The sequence below is a fragment of the Staurois parvus genome, unplaced genomic scaffold (assembly GCF_062004578.1).
Source record: "Staurois parvus isolate SC_StPar_1 unplaced genomic scaffold, SC_StPar_1.0 ptg000011l, whole genome shotgun sequence".
Taxonomy (NCBI): Eukaryota; Metazoa; Chordata; class Amphibia; order Anura; family Ranidae; genus Staurois; species Staurois parvus.
The window spans coordinates 26,356,426-26,378,472 of record NW_028317807.1 but is presented as its reverse complement, the minus strand read 5'-3'; the positions used below and the strand labels follow the sequence as shown (position 1 = coordinate 26,378,472).

Here is a 22,047-nt window from a genome sequence, read left to right as displayed (position 1 = left end):
AACCCTCGCTCTGTATGCATTTCCCACACTGTGTTCAAAACACTGCAGTTGAGATCTGCAGACGTGTCAATGTTAAGCTAATGACACCTCAAACGCAGGTCGCAAACACACTGCATGTACCTGCACTGGATCACATGGTACAGTAGAACTATGCAATCCGGTTGCAATGTGTTTTTTTTTTTTTTTTTTAAAGTAGTCAATGCACTAATTTTGGTGCCGTCCACTGAGATTCAGCAGATTTGAAATGTGATCAAATCGCGACACATGCAAATCTGCAATTTCTGGTGTGGACCAGCCCTCAGCCTGGGTTCACACTGATGTGGTGCAGAATTTGCAGAGTTTTCTGTGCGAATTCCGCAGCGCATCAGAATCGCACTCTGTTCATGTGAATCGCTGCGGGTGTGTATGTTAACAACACCCCGAAATTGGTCAGCAAAACGCAGTGTGTGTAAATACCCATGCGATGCGATTCTAGTGCGGACCAAAAAAAGGGTCCCTGCACCTTTTTTGGTGCGGATGCAGTGCGATTTTAGCCATACAAAATGTATGGCTCCAATCGCACTGCACACAATTTGCATGTGATTTGCACAGGAATGCGGTGCGGTTCCTGTGCAAATCACATGCGATATACCGCACCGCATATGTGTGAACTCAGACTTATTTAAATGGTTTTTAGTTTTACAGCTTTCAAATAAGCAAAATATTTGTATGTAGCTACATACTATTTAGGCCACATGCACACCTGAGCGTTTCAAGAACGTTTTTGGAAACATACAAAAAAAAAAACGCTATACTGAGCTTCTGGTGCCATTATTTCCTAATGTCACCCCAAATGCAGGTACCAGTCCCACATTTAGTTGCACAAAAACACGCATTGAAAAGGTGCCAAAAAAAAAAAAAAAAGTACATAAGCTACTTTGGTGCATTTGTCCAGGGATGTGGACATTTTTGAAAAAACTACTTGTCCAGGGACTAAATTGGTGCCTAATCTACTTGTCCCTCATGATCATTTATTTGTCCAGATAAAAAAAAAGAAATTTTAACTAAAACCGTATTTAAGAGGTGATTTTAGGAATGTTTTAAAAACAAAAGGGGTTTTATGGCGACTTGAAAGTGTAACATTTTGACCTTGCACTGGTAATCTACTCTTCACCTCCCTGCCTTCTCTCCAGCACCGCACTCAGGGACTAGCAGGGAGGGGAGAGACCTGGCAGTGTAATGAGCACCGATTGGCTGCTCATCAGGAAAGAGGAGTGTTGGGCTTATCCTTTATCCTTTTGCGCTGACAGAGCCCTTTTTGCATTTTTTGCACAAGATTAAAAAAATTATTTTAGGTCTGAAGATTACATAAAACCCCCAAACATTATACATTTTCTGAAATCAGAGAACCTAGAGAATAAAATAGCGGTAGTTACAATTTTTTATGTCGCATGATATTACTGCAAAATTTCAGTAAAAATACAAGCTAGTTAATTTTAGGGCACATAAAAAGCAATAGATTACCCTATTTGTTTTGTAAAATATAAAAGACGAGGTTGCAACGAGTAAATAGATAACCAACATGTCAAACCTTAAATTTGTGTGTACTTGTCAAATGGCGATGAACTTCAGTACCCTATATTTTCTATAGGTGACACATTTAGAGCCCCTTATAGGTCAGCAGTATAGTGTACGGAGGTGGTCTGGTGCTAGAATTATTGCTCTCATCCTAGCGTGTGTAGTGATATGTAACATGTATCGCAATCAATGTTTTCATGCGTAGGCGCCCCAGTACGTGCTTTTACGATTGTACATGCATATATGCTGGCTTGGGGGGGTAATTTTTTTGGGGGGGGGCATTTTTTAAAAAAACTACTTGTCCAGGGACTAAATCGGTGCTTTATGGAATGTCTGGGGCTTTTAAAAACAAAAAGGGTTTTATGGCGACTTGTGGCCCTCCTCACAGTCCGCCAACCTGTGGCCCTCCTCACAGTCCGCCAACCTGTGCCCCTCCTCACAGTCCGCCAACCTGTGCCCCTCCTCACAGTCCGCCAACCTGTGCCCCTCCTCACAGTCCGCCAACCTGTGCCCCTCCTCACAGTCTGCCAACCTGTGCCCCTCCTCACAGTCCGCCAACCTGTCACCAGCAACTCTGCCTCCTAGTTACCTGCTTCTGTGCCCCCCCCCCCCATCTTTGTCCCCCGCTGATCTGTTCCCTGCTCAGTGCATCGCAAACCTACCCAAACAGCATCATCTTGAACATCAAACATAAGAGGGAGAAGGCAGGCTGTAAACACACAGAGCACCGCTCTGCATTTCCTCCCACTTCCTGTCACATGAGAGGCATGCAGAGCGATGCTGTTTTGCCTGCAATCCAGTGTGCAGCTGTGAGGAAAACTGCAAACATGCTAAATAATTCCGCACCGGACATCACACCTGCGTTTTGGTGTGAATGAGACACATAGGAAACCATTGTTTCCTGTGTGTCTTGCAGGGACCTGTGGTTTTCTGCTGCAAAAAACGCAGGTCTCTGCAGATGGTGTGAATGAGCCCTAATGAATTCCATTCATTAAGGTAAAAAACCTTCTTCATTGACTCAGACACAGCAGTGGGAACCATTGGCTTCAGCCAGTAAGGAGGGAGCGGGGAACCCATGCTATGTGTGTCTTATGGACACAAGAGCCGGCTTGGGAGCGAGCATGTACAAGTGTCGGGGAAAGGGGGGTAGGGGATGCCGAGGACCATGGAGCACCGGTGGGGAGCTGAGGAGGAGGATTGAGGCTGCTCTACACAAAACTATTACACAGAGCAGGTAAGTATAACATGTTTATTAATTTTGAAAACTTAACAAATTTTCCTTTACAATCACTTGAAAGAAGTAAGCATCACTGAGATGCAAAAAAAAGGATTTAAAAAGAGTGAAAAACAGTACTTTATGTAATTAAAAAAGGGAGAAATGGCTTAGGATGTACAGTATAGGAGGTTTAGCAAACTAAATTTCCATTTGGGGCTTAAGTCTACGTTGGATGTTATTAGACAACATATAAAAACATCAAAGTGCTTGTGGCCACATATGGCTTATGTTTGGAGTAAAATCAAACCTACCTTGTCTCCTTGACATACATGAAGGCTGCCCTAAACACTTCCAACCATGAAAACAGTGACAGCCAACTCGCTTTTCTTGTAAACTGTATCTGTTACAGGAAATCAAGTGTTTATGAATATATGGATGCAAGACCTCTATAATAGGAGATTGAGAACATGTTTTCCAACTTTTACGTTAATATTTTACTCAATGTTTCAGGTCAGTACTAACCTGTGGATGACTCATTTACTCTTTAGCCTACAAGACATGGCTTGTTTCCAAACCTGTCAGTGAATTCGGCCAGTCTTTTCAGCCTTCAGTAATAGCATTTCTTGACAAATATTGTGACCTCAATGCCAGTGCCTCAGGTAGAGGGAATTATGAACAGTTCCAAATACCAGTCAATGTTGGCACAAAAACTTCAGGCTTCTGATAGACAGTTGAACATGAAGAGGAACTTCATCTTTCAGCATGACAACAACCCCAATCAACAAAGGAATGGCTTCACCAGAAGAAGATTAAAATGTTGGAATGGCCCAGACCTGAATCCAATCGAAAATCTGTTGGGTGATCTGAAGAGGGCTGTGCATGGGAGATGCCCTCGCAATATGACAAATTTGGAGGGTTTTTGCGAGGAAGAGTGGGCAAATATTGCCAAGTCAAGATGTGCCATGTTGATGGACTCATACCCAAAAAGAGTGCTGGAATAAAATCAAAAGGTGCTACAACAAAGTATTAGTTTAAGGGTGTGCACACTTATGCAACCACATTATTTTAGTTTGTTTTTCAATTGAGTTGTACAGTTTATAGGTCGCATTAAACGTGGAAAAAAGTTCTGAAATGATTTATTTTTGTCTCATTTTTTACATCACAGCAACCAGACATTTTAACAGGGGTATGTAGACTTTTTTATATCCACTGTGAGGCTCCATGCACATGGGGCGTTTTAATAATGCTGGTAACTTTAGCTGTGTAAAGTCACGTTAAAAACGTGAGTTTTTCAGCACTTTGTAGTGTTTTTGTATTAGTGTTTAGCGGCATTTTGCCGCTTTTTTTTGCGTTAGCGTTTTTTTAGAGGTTTTTTTTTACCAAAGTCCAAAAACGCTATTTTGACACAATTTACAGCGTTTTGCTTCCTTTTTCAGTGTTAGAGGGGTTATTTTTTAGCCAAAAAATGCCCCTGCCAAAAAACGTTGATTGCAGTCTACATGTGCATGGACACATAGGATAACATGCTGGGGAGTTTACTGGCTGTAGAAAAAACATCAAAAGCAAAAAACAGCAGCTGTAAAAAAGTCCAGTGTGCATGAGGACTAATACTGAGGATCACAACTACTTTGCAACACTGTATAAATCTATCTCACATGAATGCAAAACAGCTGATATAATGTAGCCAAATAGTGATAATAAAGCAAAAAAGTGCTTGACACACAGCTGATTGTTGATAAAAGTATCAAGCCAACACATATATTATGGCAATTAGCTTAGCCCACAGGCAGTGAAGTAAATGGCTTTTGTAATAGAGCACATGCATAAAATAGCCCTAGAGTCCAATATATAGTAAGGACGGTCCTGCTGATGATTTGGATGTGTCACACTCTCAGCAACATGGACCCAGGTGGGATAGACTTAATAAGGTGATGTTCACATAATGGCATACTGATTGCAAGTTCACTCAGAGCCACACAATGACCCTAGGTTCACACATACGCAGGCCGCATTTTGCGTGGGCATGACAGCCCATTCATTTGAATGGACTCCCGTGCCTGTGACACGCAGGGAAGAAGTACGGCTGCGTTTTTCAGTGCGGGCGGCATGCCATTAGAACTAATGGCACCCACCCACGGGTTACGCATTCCTCTGTGAGGGTGGTGCGGATCCGCACAGATGTGAACCTTGCCTGAAGGTAACTTAATACTCAGCAACATGGACCCAGGAAGCCTGCGTCTAAATAAGCGGGAAAAATGCGTTGACAGTAGCTTCCACAATCATGGGGGCTCTGGTACTGTGACTTGATATCTGGCGAGTACTGTCATGAATGGCGATGAAGTATAGTGGAGTACGGTCGTGTTTTTAGATACAACCATGGGTTTCAAACCAGCTCAAATGTATTTGTTGCTCAGCTGTGCCATTAGATAGTATATCTATTAAATGTTTTGAATTTAAGGCAGAACTAAACCCTCCTTTCATTTACAACCAAGGAAGCTGCCATCTTGGCCTCTGCTTGATCTGCAGTTGCCATGGTGCTACACGTGATCAGTTTTGACACCAGCCATTTGATGGCTTGATGGTTCAGTTGAGAGTACATGAAACTGTGACAGTTACCGTTCAGGGTATGCCTTGAATTTAACCATGTTGGAAAACAGTTAAATAGATAGGTTTAAAGAGTATAAACTAAGGTTTCTTGGTTCCTGGGTCTGCTTCCATTAAGCCCCAGTTCACACTATAACCCATATATGAATTGCACAAGAACCACAGCACATTCCATGCACATTGCAATTCAGTGTGATGTGATTTGAGCCCATTAATTTTGAACAGGTTTAAAACACTTCACGTCAAAGGAGTGCACCTTTTTTTGGGAGCCATACCATATTGAATGGTCATTTTGCACCATGTGATCCAGTCATCATTCGGCTATCTGCAGTCACTAAGTGGTTAAAGTGTGTAAAAATTTTTCTAGCTTAATACCAAATACCCAAAAAAACATTATGTACAAAATCAGTATACAAAAAGTGCAGTGTTTATATACACTATAGTGACAATAAAAAGTCCAAAATAGTAACATGAAATCAGAAGAAAGTGATTCCCAAAGGCTGTGATGAGACAGAAGAATTTCCAATGATAGCTGATGTGTCACCAACCACTTGCATGCAAGGCTTACCAGAACAAATTTACCCCCTGTAAAGAGTGGTCAATTATGCATCTGTTGTAAAACAACCAAAGGACTAGCAGACGCAATCTTCCTCTGACTCCCACAAGATAGAAAAATGAAGGGTTCTCCTATAGCAAACCTCCATCTGGAATACCTTTAGCCGCTCCAAATAGGACTTGTGGTATAAAGACACGCAAAGGAAATAAATTCTCCTCATAGTGTGAATCCCTATTAAAACCTTTATTCTCAGATACAAAAGTGCAATTGCACGGTAGTAGATAAGATCAAGCGTGTACAAACAAGAAGATCACTCCTTTCCGGTTTCAAAAATATCCGCCGGCCATTCACGCATGCGTGGTAGCATGTGTACGTGGCTCCTCCCTACGCGTTTCATTATATATGATGTCATCAGGGGCCCGCACACACATCCCACCACGCACCTTATATAGGACACAAAGCCCCAGGGGATTGCTCTCATTGGAGGAGATACCAATACACCTCCTGACTGATCCAGCAATTCATTTACTCAATAATAGGGACACAATCCATTGCCATCTAGTGTTGAAAATATAGGCGGCAAGAGATCAACTAATGATAATAACCACAAAAATAAATGTAAATATCACCAAATAATGGTGATAAGAAAGGGTGGGGAAGAAAAAGAGAGGAGGAAAAAAAAGGAAAATCTACATGAATTATAAATTAAATAAAATTAAAATGGAATTAAAATTAAAACATATAATTATGGATATGTCACTTATCATTACTCCATATTAAACCATCAAGGTACTAGAATATTGATAATAGCAATTCCCTGTGACTAAGAATCCCGCACATTTAGGACCTATATGAAAATATTAAAACAATGAATTCAGCTATTATTGATAAAACAATGAATGTTCCATTCTGCATTGAGACCAAAAGGCGCATAAGTCTTGAGCCAATCCAGTACATACTTGTCTATAGCTGTGAAGGTGGTACCCTCAGGGTTATGGTTATGTTTCAAGGCATAGTGTTTGGTGTTATAGCCCTTCTTAATACTGGCAATATGTTCTCCTAAACAAACATGTATAAGGCAGAGTATTTGGATAGGTTAATGTGGGAAGTGGGTTGCTGTGATCGTAATAGTCTTATCAAGGATAAAGATCTGGTTCATGGCTTTCCCGATCGATTTAACCTTGCTTTTTTCACCACCTTTTCTAACCATCATTATGTGGTGAAAAACATTATTTGGAAACATTGGTCTGTTCTTAAGAGTGACCGAATTTTGGGTCCCATTTTACCAGATCACCCTATTCTCATCGTTAGGGGTGCGGGCAATCTTAGGAACATAGTAGCACCTAATGTACCAGATCCACCCATTAGGCCAATATTTTTTGCTAATATGGAGGGATATCATCTTTGTAAGAAGTGTAGAGCTTGCCAAATTAACTGTTTCAGAGGAAAGAAGATAACCAACTTTATTGTCAAACAAACTGGTGTCACGTATGAGATACGATCGTTCATATCGTGTACAAATAGACATGTAGTCTATATGTTAAAGTGGAGTTCCACCCTAAAGACTGGCCCTCGCTCCCAATAAGGATTTGCACCTTTGGGGAGCGGGTACCCAAAATTAACAGGTACCCTCTCCCACTTCCGCTGCGATCGCCTAGGCGATTGGAAGCTGAAGTTGTCCTCCTACCCTCCTTCTCAGCAGACTTCTGGGACACGCGACACGACCCAGAAGACTATGGGGCCATTCAGGAAGCGCAGAACTGCTCACGCATGCACAGTGGGCACCCCACTGTGAAGCCGCAATCTGGCAAAGCCGGGTGCCCACACTGAAGATGCCGATGCCTGGAACACAGGATGGCCAGTGAAACGAGATGCGGGGATTGTGGGACAGGTGAGTGGCTGTTATTTAAAAGTCAGCAGCTAAAGTTTTTGTAGCTGCTGACTTATTTTTTTACAGTCTGAATGGAACTCAGCTTTAAGGTGCCCATGTAGCCTAGAATATGTAGGGTGCACCACATGTGCCTTGCATGTTCGTACTGGATTGGCGGGGTAGTAACGCGAAGAGGACCATTTCTAGAGCTGAAACGGGTTGGATCTATTGGCTAAAGACTTATGCGCATTTTTTGTACACATTATATTCTTTAGCGCAGATTTTGTTTCAATAAAACTAAAGAAGGCCTTATGCCCTTTTAGGGAATAAAGACTTTAAAACAGAAGCGGACAGTTTGCAACAGATCTTAGAATCCACTGAGAATGAACAGAAATATAAGAAAAAGAAGAAATATGTATGGGATGTTAATGACTATAAGGATGGAAAAGTCTTTAAATGGCAAACGTCCAATGACAATAAATCCGATACAGCTAGATCTCAAGGGGTTCATTTTGAGGACAACGGTTCAATTCCCTGTCCTTCTAAACCCACACATAGGTGATTGTCTAGTTCTGATTCCAGGGGCTACTACCCCCAGCGTCTTAACGCTAGGAGGGATACCCTCAGTAGTTCTTCATCCATGGATGATGACAAATACTCAGTGGTTACATATAACAAATTCCAACCTCTACAAAATCTACAGGATACAGAAATAGGCATGAGAGATATGAGCTCTATCCCTACATAAGATAATAATTCCCATAATGAGAGACCCTATGGAAATACCCCAAGGGGAAACAAGATAAGAAACCCAAATAATGTTTGGCATATACCTCCACACTCTCAGGCACATTATGGTAGGGAAGATCACTTTCCCACATGTGAATCTAATTTTAGAATGCCTAACACGGGCCCAAATGGTTTTAATAAGCGGTTCACCCCTAATTCACAATATGGATCTCCGTATGTAAATCAAGGAGGATATAGAACCATCAGTCTTACTCCACAGAACCTCCGCAATACTGTAACAATTATTATAATAATAGGCGACCTTATCAGCATTATCCACCTAAGAATAGCTACCCCTATGAATCTAGAGCATCTCAACAATACATTGATTATTCTCAGAACAAACATTTTTTTAGGATCAGGCCACAATCATCTGTACAAAAAAAGACATTTTCATCAAGAAGACGTACCTGAGGAGGGAAGAGGGTCAATAGACCCCAAAAGACGACGAGTTTAACTGATAATGGAATTTTTAATCTCAGTAAGACAATACTTACCCCACAAGAAACTAACTTACTTAATAAGGGCCTGAAGTTTGCGCCTCAAACTAAACTTAACAAGTTCCAGGCATATGTAGATATCCATAGGTTTGTACGTAATGTCTCCCTCAAAAAATACTTTTTACAGAACCCTATTGTAAGAAATTCTACTTCGATTCACAAAAAACATACATTCCAATCCTAAAAATATTTAACTCCCCTGCAGGTAATAACCCCCATATTACCTCCTTTAACCGCTTGCCGCCCTGCCACTGTGTATATACGTGTGCAGGGCGGCAGTGGAGCGCAAAAGCACGTTTTAAAACGTGCTCCGCGCTCCCGACACATTCGCGGGTAGGGGGCATGCGCGCTCCCGCCGACCCGCGGGTGACACGATTGGATCCAGGAGGGATCAATCATTAGATTTCAGCCAGTGATTTCTAGCTGAAATCACATGATCGGTCCCTGTCCTATCCTGTCCTGTGTTGACATTTACACAGGGCAGGATATGATGTCATTCTTCTCTGCCTGGACACATTCCGTTCCAGACAGAGAAGACGACATCCAAACAGTGAGTAAAACACTACACACTGACAGTTAGAACACTCTAGGTCACATTTAACCCCCTGATCGCCACACCCCCCCCCCCAGTTAACCCCTTCACTGCCCTGTCACCAGTGTCACTGATCAGTGAAGCGATTTTTACTGATCAGTGTCGCTGGCGACTTCCGATAGTTAGCGCCCCTCCCAGATAGCGCCAGTTTGCCCGCTAATACACCAGTAGTCCCGTCTAACCCCTTGATCGCCTCCCCCACCCAGTTAACCCCTTCACTGCCCTGTCACCAGTGTCACTGATCAGTGAACCAATTTTTACTGATCACTGTATCAGTGTCGCTGGCGACTTCCGATAGTGTTAGCGCCCCTCCCAGATAGCGCCAGATTGCCCGCTAATACACCAATAATCCCGTCTAACCCCTTGATCCCCCCCCCCCCCGAGTTGACCCCTTCACTGCCCTGTCACCAGTGTCATTGATCAGTGAACAGATTTTTACTGATTACTGTATCAGTGTCGCTGGCGACTTCCGATAGTGTTAGCGCCCCTCCCAGATAGCGCCAGTTTGCCCGTTAGTGCACCAGAAATCCCATTTAACCCCTTGATCGCCCCCCTCCCCCCCCCCAGTTAACCCCTTCACTGCCCTGTCACCAGTGTCACTGATCAGTGAAGCGATTTTTACTGATCAGTGTCGCTGGCGACTTCCGATAGTTAGCGCCCCTCCCAGATAGCGCCAGTTTGCCCGCTAATACACCAGTAGTCCCGTCTAACCCCTTGATCGCCTCCCCCACCCAGTTAACCCCTTCACTGCCCTGTCACCAGTGTCACTGATCAGTGAACCAATTTTTACTGATCACTGTATCAGTGTCGCTGGCGACTTCCGATAGTGTTAGCGCCCCTCCCAGATAGCGCCAGATTGCCCGCCAGTACACCAGTAATCCCGTTTAACCCCTTGATTGCCCCCCCCAGTTAAACCTTTCACTGCCCTGTCACCAGTGTCACTGATCAGTGAACCAATTTTTACTGATCACTGTATCAGTGTCGCTGGCGACTTCCGATAGTGTTAGCGCCCCTCCCAGATAGCGCCAGATTGCCCGCTAATACACCAATAATCCCGTCTAACCCCTTGATCCCCCCCCCCCGAGTTGACCCCTTCACTGCCCTGTCACCAGTGTCATTGATCAGTGAACAGATTTTTACTGATTACTGTATCAGTGTCGCTGGCGACTTCCGATAGTGTTAGCGCCCCTCCCAGATAGCGCCAGTTTGCCCGTTAGTGCACCAGAAATCCCATTTAACCCCTTGATCGCCCCCCTCCCCCCCCCCCAGTTAACCCCTTCACTGCCCTGTCACCAGTGTCATTGATTACAGTGAACAGATTTTTACTGATCACTGTATTAGTGTCACTGGTGACTTCCGATAGTGTTAGCGTCCCTCCTAGATAGCGCCAGTTTGCCCGCTAGTGCACCAGAAATCCCATTTAACCCCTTGATTGCCCCCCCCCCCAGTTAACCCCTTCACTGCCCTGTCACCAGTGTCATTGATTACAGTGAACAGATTTTTACTGATCACTGTATTAGTGTCACTGGTGACTTCCGATAGTGATAGCGCCCCTCCTAGATAGCGCCAGTTTGCCCGCTAATGCACGGGATTTTTTTTTACCAAAAACATGTAGCAGAATACATTTTGGCTTAAATTTATGACTAACTTTGAGTTTACGATATATTTTTTATAGCTGAAAGTAGAAAATATTGGTTTTTTCAAAATTTTCGTATTTTTTTTGATTATAGCGCAAAAAATAAAAAGCGCACAGGTGATCAAATACCGCCAAAAGAAAGCTCTATTTGTGTGAAAAAAATGAAGTAAATTTCACTTGGGTACAGCATTGCATGACCGCGCAATTATCATTTGAATTAGTGCAGCGCTGTATAGCAAAAAAAGGCATAAATTACAGTATCTATACCATAGTTTGTAGATGCTATAACTTTCACACAAAGCAATCAATATACACTTATTGGGATTTTTTTCACCAAAAACACGTAGCAGAATACATTTTGGCTTAAATTTATGACTAACTTTGAGTTTACGATATATTTTTTATAGCTGAAAGTAGAAAATATTGGGTTTTTTTCAAAATTTTCGTGTTTTTTTTTGTTTATAGCGCAAAAAATAAAAAGCGAACAGGTGATCAAATACCACCAAAAGAAAGCTCTATTTGTGTGAAAAAAAGGACGTAAAGTTCGTTTGGGTACAGCATTGCATGACCGCGCAATTATCATTTGAATTAGTGCAGCGCCAAACAGCAAAAAAAGGCCTGGTCATTAAGGGGGGTAAATCCTCTGGGGCTCAAGTGGTTAAAAATATGGTTAAAAGACCTAGACAACCTAAGAGTGAAACGTATCTATCAGCCTGAGCCCGTTTCTAGGGGGATTTTGAGTCTGCTTAATAATAAAGATTTAGTGATTCGTCCTGCAGATAAAGGGGGTGGTGTGGTCATTATGGATAAATCCCAATATATGGTGGAAGCTAGTAAAATATTGAAGGATAACACCACATACCAGATCTTACCAAAAAACCCCACTTTAATCTATAAAAAAGATTTAAAGAAAATTATAAGATTCGGGTACACAAACTGAATAATTACAAAGAAAGAGAAAGAATTTTTATGTCCATCAGCCCCAAGATTGCCTTTTACTGGTTACCAAAGATCCATAAGGATCCAATACACCCTCCAGGACGCCCAATTATCAGTGGCATAGATTCCCTTCTCTCTAGAACAGGGGAATACATAGAAGTATTCTTGCAACCTCTAGTACGGAACACTCCTTCATATTTGAAAGACACTCAACAGGTTTTACTTGATATTAGGGACATTGTTACAACTCCTGATACTTTTCTAGTCACGGCAGACGTGGCCTCTCTTTATAGCAATATTAGACATACAGATGGAATGGAAGCTGTAAATTATTGTTTACAATAAGCTTATAAATACGATGATGCCCAGAAAATGTTTATTTTGAACCTTTTATATTTTACTATGATGCATAACTATTTTTGGTACAACCAACAATTTTTTCTACAAACTAGAGGTGTCGCAATGGGTGCAAAATTTTCCCCAAGTTTGGCAAATCTTTTTATGGCATGCTGGGAAGAAGATTTGATTTGTGCAAGAGATTGGCCTGAACTTAAATTTTATTGTAGGTACACTGATATTTTATTTTTCTGGCAGTGTGAAGAAAGTTCTTTAAATAATTTCATTAATACTTTAAATACCAATTCTTTAAACATTACGCTGACACACACATACAGCCAGGATAGCATTCATTTCCTTGACCTAACACTTATCAATAATGGAGAAGGAATTGTGACTAAAACCTTCGATATAGAATGTATCTCCACTTTATATTTGTAACCTTGCAGCTATTCATGCATAATTGATTATATTAATCATAATTCAGAATATAACTTTACAATAGACTTAAACCGATAATTTATCTTTTTGATTCATAACTATTCCGTTGTCCTTTTATATTCCTAGTAGTTTTATTACAATTACTAATGATTATAGCTGCTTAGTTATAAATCAATATTAATTTGCTGGCTTTGGAGACATTCATTTTGTTGTTGCTAAGAAGCACATCTTCTGGAAAATGACCACCGATACTCCTTGACTGGACTCTGGCAAGATGGCCGCCGATATCACAGGATCAAATAGTCTACAAGAAAATGGCGCTGTCATTTACTTGTCCGCGTCTTGCGGGCTATTTAAATGGGACCCGTAGATGACATTGGCAATGGGCGTACCCCTGAAGAAGGGCATGTGCACGAAACGCGCCGAGTGGAGCCTACATTGCTGACGTTACGCCACCGCTGCTGCTGAAGGACGGAGCGGTGGCCATTTTGGTATCGGTATACTTTTTACTCCACGTGGAATATATGGAAATTACATTTTAATGTAATAATAAAATACTACACTATATTAGTACTCTTGGCTCCTGTGGTTGAGCTATTTCCCTAGGACAAGGGATTCCCCTTCCATCTACACCTGGATGATACAGCAAGATTAACCCCTCAGCTGCTGATCACCTCCAGATGTGACATGATATGATATACGCCATATATTGTATACCTTCTGGTGAGTGTACATCCATCCAAGGTGGTGGAACCCATATGTGAATATTCACACATTCACACTCTGCATTTGGCGATTTTGCACATAATCTACTTAAGGATATTTTTATGAATGAAATATGCTGGTTGAATAATAGTTATCATTTTGATATATGCAGTTACAGACATTATTATTAATTCCCTTTATTGCACTTTACTGCACAGATTAGCACTTTTTACTTGCAGACTTTGTTTGCTTTCTTGAATGTTACATATGCAAGGCTATTTAGAAGAGTTTTAGGTAGTATGGATGAGTTAAAAATGGCATTAAAACCAAAAATGTGATATATTGCAGCTTGCCTATCATTAGAGGTGGTGGCTGCATTAGTATTTTTTTCTTTTTTCACCTGGTTACCTGGGCAGCAACACACCTCCTGTATTAATGAGACAGCACTGTAGAGGAATGAGGACAGGAGGCACAGCAGACAACAACATTGTCAATCTGGTGGGGAGAGGAGTGTTAAATGTACTAGCAGATTTAGATACACTAACGAATTGAAGCCAAACTCCAGATCACACTTTATAATCAGTTACAGCAAATTATTTTTACCTTTTGGGATGAGGGTTTGCCATGAATAAATAAGAGCTGATATTTAGAGTTTTTGCTGTCAAAAACAGGAGACTTGCTGGCTGAATTACCGGATGAAAATAGAAGAAAGCAAGCCTAAAACAGGAAACAAATGCAGCGGTCACATCCAAGAAATGCTAAGCTGCAATATAATAAATGCTCGCTTTTGGGTTTAATACTGCTTTAAAGCCTAACTCCATGTTTGTGTCTCCAGAGTGACAATGCTACAGTCTGCTGTGCCTCCTGTGCTCATTCAGCCAGAGTGGAGGAACTCTAATACAGATGGTGTGTTATTGGCCAGATGACCAGGTGAAAACAAAGGAAAAAAAAACTAATACAGTCACCACATCTAATGATTGGTAAGCTGCAATATATTACATTTTTGGTTTGGGGTTTAATACTACTTTGGCCCCATGTACATGGGACATTTCTGAACGATGGAAACTGACTGCTGGAAAACTTAGGTCAAAAAACATCTGTTTAGCCATGTTTTTATACCACATTTATAAGTATTTGCGTTTAGAAGCGTTTAAGATAACCTCAGAAGACCTTCCAAAATGCCCAGAAAGCACTGAAAAAATGTAAAAAATTAACTATTTCAGACATTTTGAGAGAAATAGAGAGAGCAGAAACAGACAGCAGTATTTGTTGAGATTAGCTGTCTTTTTTTTTTGTGGTGTTTGGATGTGTTCCAGCTCATTTCTGTGCAGAAATTATTGCAGCAGTGTCTAACATATTTTTTTTCATGCAAAACCTCAAAGTATAGTGTACCAGGTCCATTTGAGTACCAGGAAAACGCTTTCATGCATTTTTCATGATGAAAAAAGGCTCTGGCCAGCATCTGGAAATGGAAGAGTTAAAAAAACGTTTCAACCGCAAACGCCTAAAAACGCAGTTAGCCACGTTTACAAGTGCTTTGCATTTGAAACGCTGATAAAATCTACTGCTGAACGCAGGTTTTCTGCGTTAAAACCGACTGTAAACTGCCTGTAAATGACAATGTGTACATGGACACATAGGAAAACATTAGGGAGAGTTCAGGGGCTGCTGAAAAAAAAAATGAATAGCTCCTGAACGTGAGTTTATCAGCTGCAGTGTACATGAGCCCTAAAACTTCACCTACACCTTCACACATACGAGTTACATCACCACTCTTTTCTGCCAATGCTCCACACCTCTCATATTCACTCATGTATACATTTAAAAAAGGGTGACACAGTCTTAAAGTTACCTGGTGGCCGGGCTATTTACAGTAAGTATTATATAGAGTACTTACCAGCAGGAAACGATCAATAAAGCAAGCTAGTTTCCTGATACTTCACTCTACAGTTAATGCTGAAATACACAATCCTTACAATGTCCTAACATCCATGAATGCTACAGAGCATTTGCCAAGATCCGCCTCCCTTTTGAATTTTAACCACTTCCAGTCCGGACACTTTCACCCCCTTCCTGACCAGGGCAATTTTCAGCTTTCAGCGCTATCACACTTTGAATGACAATTGCGCAGTCATACAACACTGTACCCAAATGAATTTTTTACCATTTTTTTGAGACAGATAAAGCTTTATTTTGGTGGTATTTATTCACCGCTGGGATTTTTATTTTTTTTGCTATGTAAATGAAAATGTCCAAAAAGTTTGAAAAAAAGCGTTTTTTTTAATAATATTTTGCAAATAAATAATATTTCATCATAAATCTTTGCCAAAATGTATTCCGTTATCTTTTTAGTAAAAAAAAAAATCCAAATTAGTTTATAACCAAAAATTATAATTTTTAAATATTTTTTTTTACATTTTTATTTTATTTTTTTATATTTTTTTTTACATACTGTCACCCTAGCAGTACAGTGTCACCATGGTGACACTGTACTACTTGTGGGGGGTGATGAAGATTTTTTTTTTTTTTTTTTTTTTACACTGATTGCTTTTACACCCATATAGGATGTAAAAGCAATCATTTCTCTTTCTCTCTGTGTGTATTCTTGCACTCATTGAGAAGTACTGAGTGAGATGTGATTGGTCACAGCTTGTCACATGGTACAAGGCTGTTGTGAATAGCCTTGTACCATGTGACCTCTGTGATCATTCACAGATTTGACACGTAGTAAGCAATGATGTCACAAGTGACATCTTGCTTACTACTTTGCATGTGATCACTGATTGGCCAATCAGTGATCACATGATCGTGACCTCGTACAGAGGTCCCGTCTGACGATCGGTGTTTCACTGTGTCCGGAGGACACAGCGGGCACCGGATCGCGGTGCTGCGCGCTCCGAGGGAGCGTGCACAAGCAGGGTGCGGGTAGGCCGTTTATGAACGGCCACCCGACCCTGCACTGCCACCGTCCGGCCGTTTATATGCAACGGCTGGACGGGAGGTGGTTAAAGATGAACTTTGCTCACATAAAGACGGCTTTTTTATTAGGTGTTCTTGCATGGCAAGACCACTTACTGTTATCTCACATATATATTATTATTATAGCCAAATTTACCACCCTAACTCCTCCCACAGTTTTTACACTACATAGACAGTAATATACTGAAACGTGCGGATTGTTCCCGATTGGTGCGCTATTACTTTGTGGAACGTTTCGCCGAATGGTTCACAAAATATTGTTTTTGTGGTGAAATTGGTCCCATTAGGAATGAATGGCGGAATGTTCAAAACTAGAGTGGGAGCTGACAAAAGCTAAAGTGTGAGCAGAAAAATCAGGACATGATGTCTAAACTGCCATCACTCCCTCATTTTCAAGCCCACCTACACAAATCTTATATCAAAATGTTCAGCTATCCCTGTTGCCACTAAAAATGTCCACGGCTAAGCCATAGTCCTGATAGTTTTTACAATATGACCATTTGTTTGCAACTCACGCCGCTCATTGACATTCATTGAAACTCCACTCTAGCCACCTCAGATTTGAAGGGCAATATCTAAAATGCGAAAGGTCAAAAGTCCTCCTGCGCTCTAAACGGAAGTATACCTAACCAAAAGCCGCCAACACTCAAAAACTGATACCAAAAACAGTGTTAATCTTATATGTAAAATAATAGTGTAGCGCTCATAACAAATCAATAAATAAAACATGACTGTTCACTCAAAAAAATAAGAGAAATAAAAATCATACAATGTGGCTCTCACTCCAATAGCAAAATATATATATAGTGTCAGACGTAAAATGAATATCTGTGCCCCTCGCTCCAAATCGTGCTCACACACTAAATAAACACAATACTCAAAAAGTGCCTTTCACTTAAAGACAAACGTGCAAATACACTAAATTTTTGACCATCTATCAAAAAAAGCCCCTTAACAAGCATGGGGCTAAACATATAGTGCTAAAAGTGCAAAAAAAAGTGTCCACTCTTCAAACTGATCATAAAAAAGTCCAAACTGTGAAGAATGTAATCATGCAATGTGCAATGGTATTCAACCATTCCGTGATTGTGCCAAAAACGTTTCTTCTGTTTGTGGCTAGATTGCCTCCTCACCTCCTCCCTGTGACCCCAAGGGGCCAACACACTTGCAGGATCACCCTGGATCCTTAAATCATATGGATCAGCAGCCTTCTTCCTCCAGTAGGTCTCCTTCAGGGGCTCCTATTGCCCATAAACAGCCCAGATGCCTCTAGGGAACAGTGGCTCACCCGCCCAGTGAGCCAAAAAAGAGAGACCCTCTAAGTGTAGTATTAAATGCAGATATAGCTCCTTTATTGTGAACAAAGGAAAGACACTCACATAATCCGCAGTTCTCCCTCCTCACCTATGTGTGGGTATACTGCATATGTATGTGACTTCCTGGGTATACCAAGATGGCGTCGCACGCCGGAAGTGCGTCACCGCGCACCGGAAACTGCGCTCTCGTGTACCTACGCGTTACTTCACTTGTCTCTCGTGAATTCCTCGGGGTGACTACCCCTGCCATTTAGGATATCTCTCACCACCTGCACCAACACAGGAGCATGTCTTAGAAGAATTATGTGTGCCATTTATATGTGAAATCACTGGTTGCTGTGGACATTAGCTATAATATCACCTATTAAGGCGTTTTTATTCCCTGTATAGGGAATCACTGTGTGCCACTTTATCTTGGAATTATCACTTGAATATTATAATTTCATATGGATTGCACTAATTACTTACAAATGTCACCTGAATAGATTTGGGTGTTATCTTGTGTCACTATAACAACACTTTTATATGACAATCAACAATGGTTATCCTTTATTACAAAAACATGTATGTAATGCCTATGAAATGTGTTGGCCTTGGATCCTTTGTTTCTTTGGGAATTTTTACAATAACCCCCGGTTCACATACAGTGGGGCAAAAAAGTATTTAGTCAGCCACCAATCGTGCAAGTTCTCCCACTTACAAAGATGAGAGAGGCCTGTAATTGTCATCATAGGTAGACCTCAACTATGTGAGACAAAATGAGAAAAAAAATCCAGACAATCACATTGGCTGATTTGGAAAGAATTTATTTGCAAATTATGGTGGAAAATAAGTATTTGGTCAATATCAAAAGTTAATCTCAATACTTTGTTATATATCCTTTGTTGGCAATGACAGAGGTCAAACGTTTCCTGTACGTCTTCACAAGGTTGGCACACACTGTTGCTGGTATGTTGGCCCATTCCTCCATGCAGATCTCCTCTAGAGCAGTGATGTTTTGGGGCTGTCGCTGGGCAACACGGACTTTCAACTCCCTCCAAAGGTTTTCTATGGGGTTGAGATCTGGAGACTGGCTAGGCCACTCCAGGACCTTGAAATGCTTCTTATGAAGCCACTCCTTTGTTGTCCGGGCAGTATGTTTGGGATCATTGTCATGTTGGAAGACCCAGCCACGTTTCATCTTCAATGCCCTTGCTGATGGAAGGAGGTTTGCCCTCAAAATCTCACGATACATGGCCCCATTCATTCTGTCCTGTACATGGATCAGTCGTCCTGGTCCCTTTGTGGAGAAACAGCCCCAAAGCATAATGTTGCCACCCCCATGCTTCACAGTAGGTATGGTGTTCTTTGGATGCAACTCAGCATTCTCTCTCCTCCAAACACGACGAGTTGTATTTCTACCAAACAGTTCTATTTTGATTTTATCTGACTATATGACATTCTCCCAATCCTCTTCTGGATCATCCAAATGCTCTCTAGCAAACTTCAGACGGGCCCGGACATGTAATGGCTTAAGCAGGGGGACACGTCTGGCACTGCAGGATCTGAGTCCCTGGCGGCGTAGTGTGTTACTGATGGTAGCCTTTGTTACGTTGGTCCCAGCTCTCTGCAGGTGTTTCACTAGGTCCCCCGTGTGGTCCTGGGATTTTTGCTCACCGTTCTTGTGATCATTTTGACCCCACGGGGTGAGATCTTGCGTGGAGCCCCAGATCGAGGGAGATTATCAGTGGTCTTGTATGTCTTCCATTTTCTAATTATTGCTCCCACAGTTGATTTGTTCACACCAAGCTGCTTGCCTATTGCAGATTCAGTCTTCCCAGCCTGGTGCAGGTCTACAATTTTGTTTCTGGTGTCCTTCGACAGCTCTTTCGTCTTCACCATAGTGGAGTTTGGAGTGTGACTGTTTGAGGTTGTGGACAGGTGTCTTTTATACTAACAAGTTCAAACAGGTGCCATTGATACAGGTAATGAGTGCAGGACAGAGGAGCCTCTTAAAGAAGAAGGTAAAGGTCTGTGAGAGCTAGAAATCTTGTTTGTAGGTGACCAAATACTTATTTTCCACCATAATTTGCAAATAAATTCTTTCCAAATCAGCCAATGTGATTGTCTGGATTTTTTTTCTCATTTTGTCTTTCATAGTTGAGGTCTACCTATGATGCCAATTACAGGCCTCTCATCTTTTTAAGTGGGAGAACTTGCACAATTGGTGGCTGACTAAATACTTTTTTGCCCCACTGTATATGTGGCCATGCGGACCCTGTTTTGCATGGGCACGAGAGCCCATTCATTTGAATGGACTTCCATGCCCGTGACACGTAGGGAAGAAGTCCCTGCACTTCTTCTGAAAACGCAACCCGCACGGGAACCTCGGTTCCCAGTACAGTTGCGTTTTCCAGTGCGGGGGGCGTTCCATTAGAAATAATGGCACCCGCCCGCGGGTCCACATTTCTCTGTGCGGGTGGTGCGGCTGCACAAATTTCCGGGCGGATCCGCAGCGGCACCACCCGCACAGATGTGAACCTAGCGTAAAGCATCGTTGCCCATATGCCAGAAGCGCAAGAAAGTACATTGATGTCATTCCTATAGGCTAAAGGAACAGTCACAAGACATTAGACCGCTTAAAGCATTTTGGGATTGCGGGCAAAATGGCGGCGACTCTGCCTGTGATACAAACCACCTAGAGGTGAACGGAGTGCCAATGCAGAAAATACACAAGTTTGAGTGAGCCCCAGGACCTCATCCATTGGGGTGTGCTACAGTGTACAGCAGAGCGAGGGCCATGATTGCCTGCATAGGAATGCACAAGTGTGAGCGAGCCCCAGGACGTCATCCATTGGGGTGTACTACAGTGTACAGCAGAGCGAGGGCCATAATTGCCTGCATAGGAATGTACGTATGTGAGTGAGCCCCAGGACCTCATCCATTGGGGTGTACTACAGTGTACAGCAGAGTGAGTCTCGTGATTGCCTGCATAGGAATACACAAGTGTGAGTGAGCCCCAGGACCTCATCCATTGGGGTGTACAGCAGAGCGAGGGCCATGATTGCCTGCATAGGAATGCACAAGTGTTCTGTTCTGGACAGGCAGTCCTATTGACAGCAATCTGCCATCCATGTGGCTGTGTATGTAGGCACACTGTCTGTGTTCAGGGCCCCACATGGATGTCATACTGGGAGAAGACAACTGACATAGATGGGACTGCCTGCCCAGGGATGAACAGAACAGCTGTGCGGTCACACACTGCCCTCACTCTGCCATGCCCTGTACTACACCTGTGTGGATGAGGCCTAAATGTAACGTTGCCATGGATATATGAAGAGGGTGTGTCCATGACTGCACTGCTCTGAGGAGCCTGTGTACACAGCAGACCACCCGGCACAGGCTGTGTCTAGAGTCCAGGAGAAGTGCTGTGATAAGACATACAGGAAGCCGCTGTACTGGGCGCTCTGCCCTCCATAACCCCGCACTCTGTGCTCCGCCCGGACACACATTCGGTGAAGGAGACTCCACAGGCCGCGCTGTGCTGACAGTACATGGCGTGTTCTGATCACACATGACAAGCAGAAGTGATGTAGCCCCTCCCCCGCCATGTGTCTCCCCGGCTGTAGAGGACATACACACGAGCAGCGCTCACCACACACAGGAGTCCCGGGATCGCTCTCCTCTGCACCATCTACTTCCATGTACTGGACACACAATCTGTCAGCATCACCAGCGCCATCTAGTGACCGTACCGGGGAGCGCCCACAGCCCGGCTAAACTAGGGACCCGGAAATGATGACTGATAGGACGCCCCATACACTCTGTATCCTATAGTCTGCAGTTGCCTGAGATTTCTGGGCATGCGCTGACTACATTCAACAACTGGACATGAGGGAAGGAACCGAAAGTGCAAGGCTGACGATTAACTCTACTTCCGCGGGCACATGTAGTCACACGGGAGCCGAGGAGTGGTGCTGGGTGTGTTCCAGCGGTTATCTCACGGAGAGGGAGGGATGTGTCATCTGATCC

General features: G+C 42.5%; 1 protein-coding gene across 1 annotated transcript in view; it reads right to left on the bottom strand.

Annotated features, from left to right (window-relative positions):
* Positions 1 to 21,847, bottom strand: part of ADPRH (ADP-ribosylarginine hydrolase) — a 58,700-nt gene extending 36,853 nt beyond the window's left edge. The window contains exon 1 of the mRNA XM_089671815.1: positions 21,671 to 21,847. Within this exon, the coding sequence (XP_089527941.1) occupies positions 21,671 to 21,709 (39 nt within the window). The 5' untranslated portion in view covers positions 21,710 to 21,847. The remainder of the gene's footprint in view (positions 1 to 21,670) is intronic.
* Between the last annotated feature and the right edge of the window lie 200 nt (positions 21,848 to 22,047).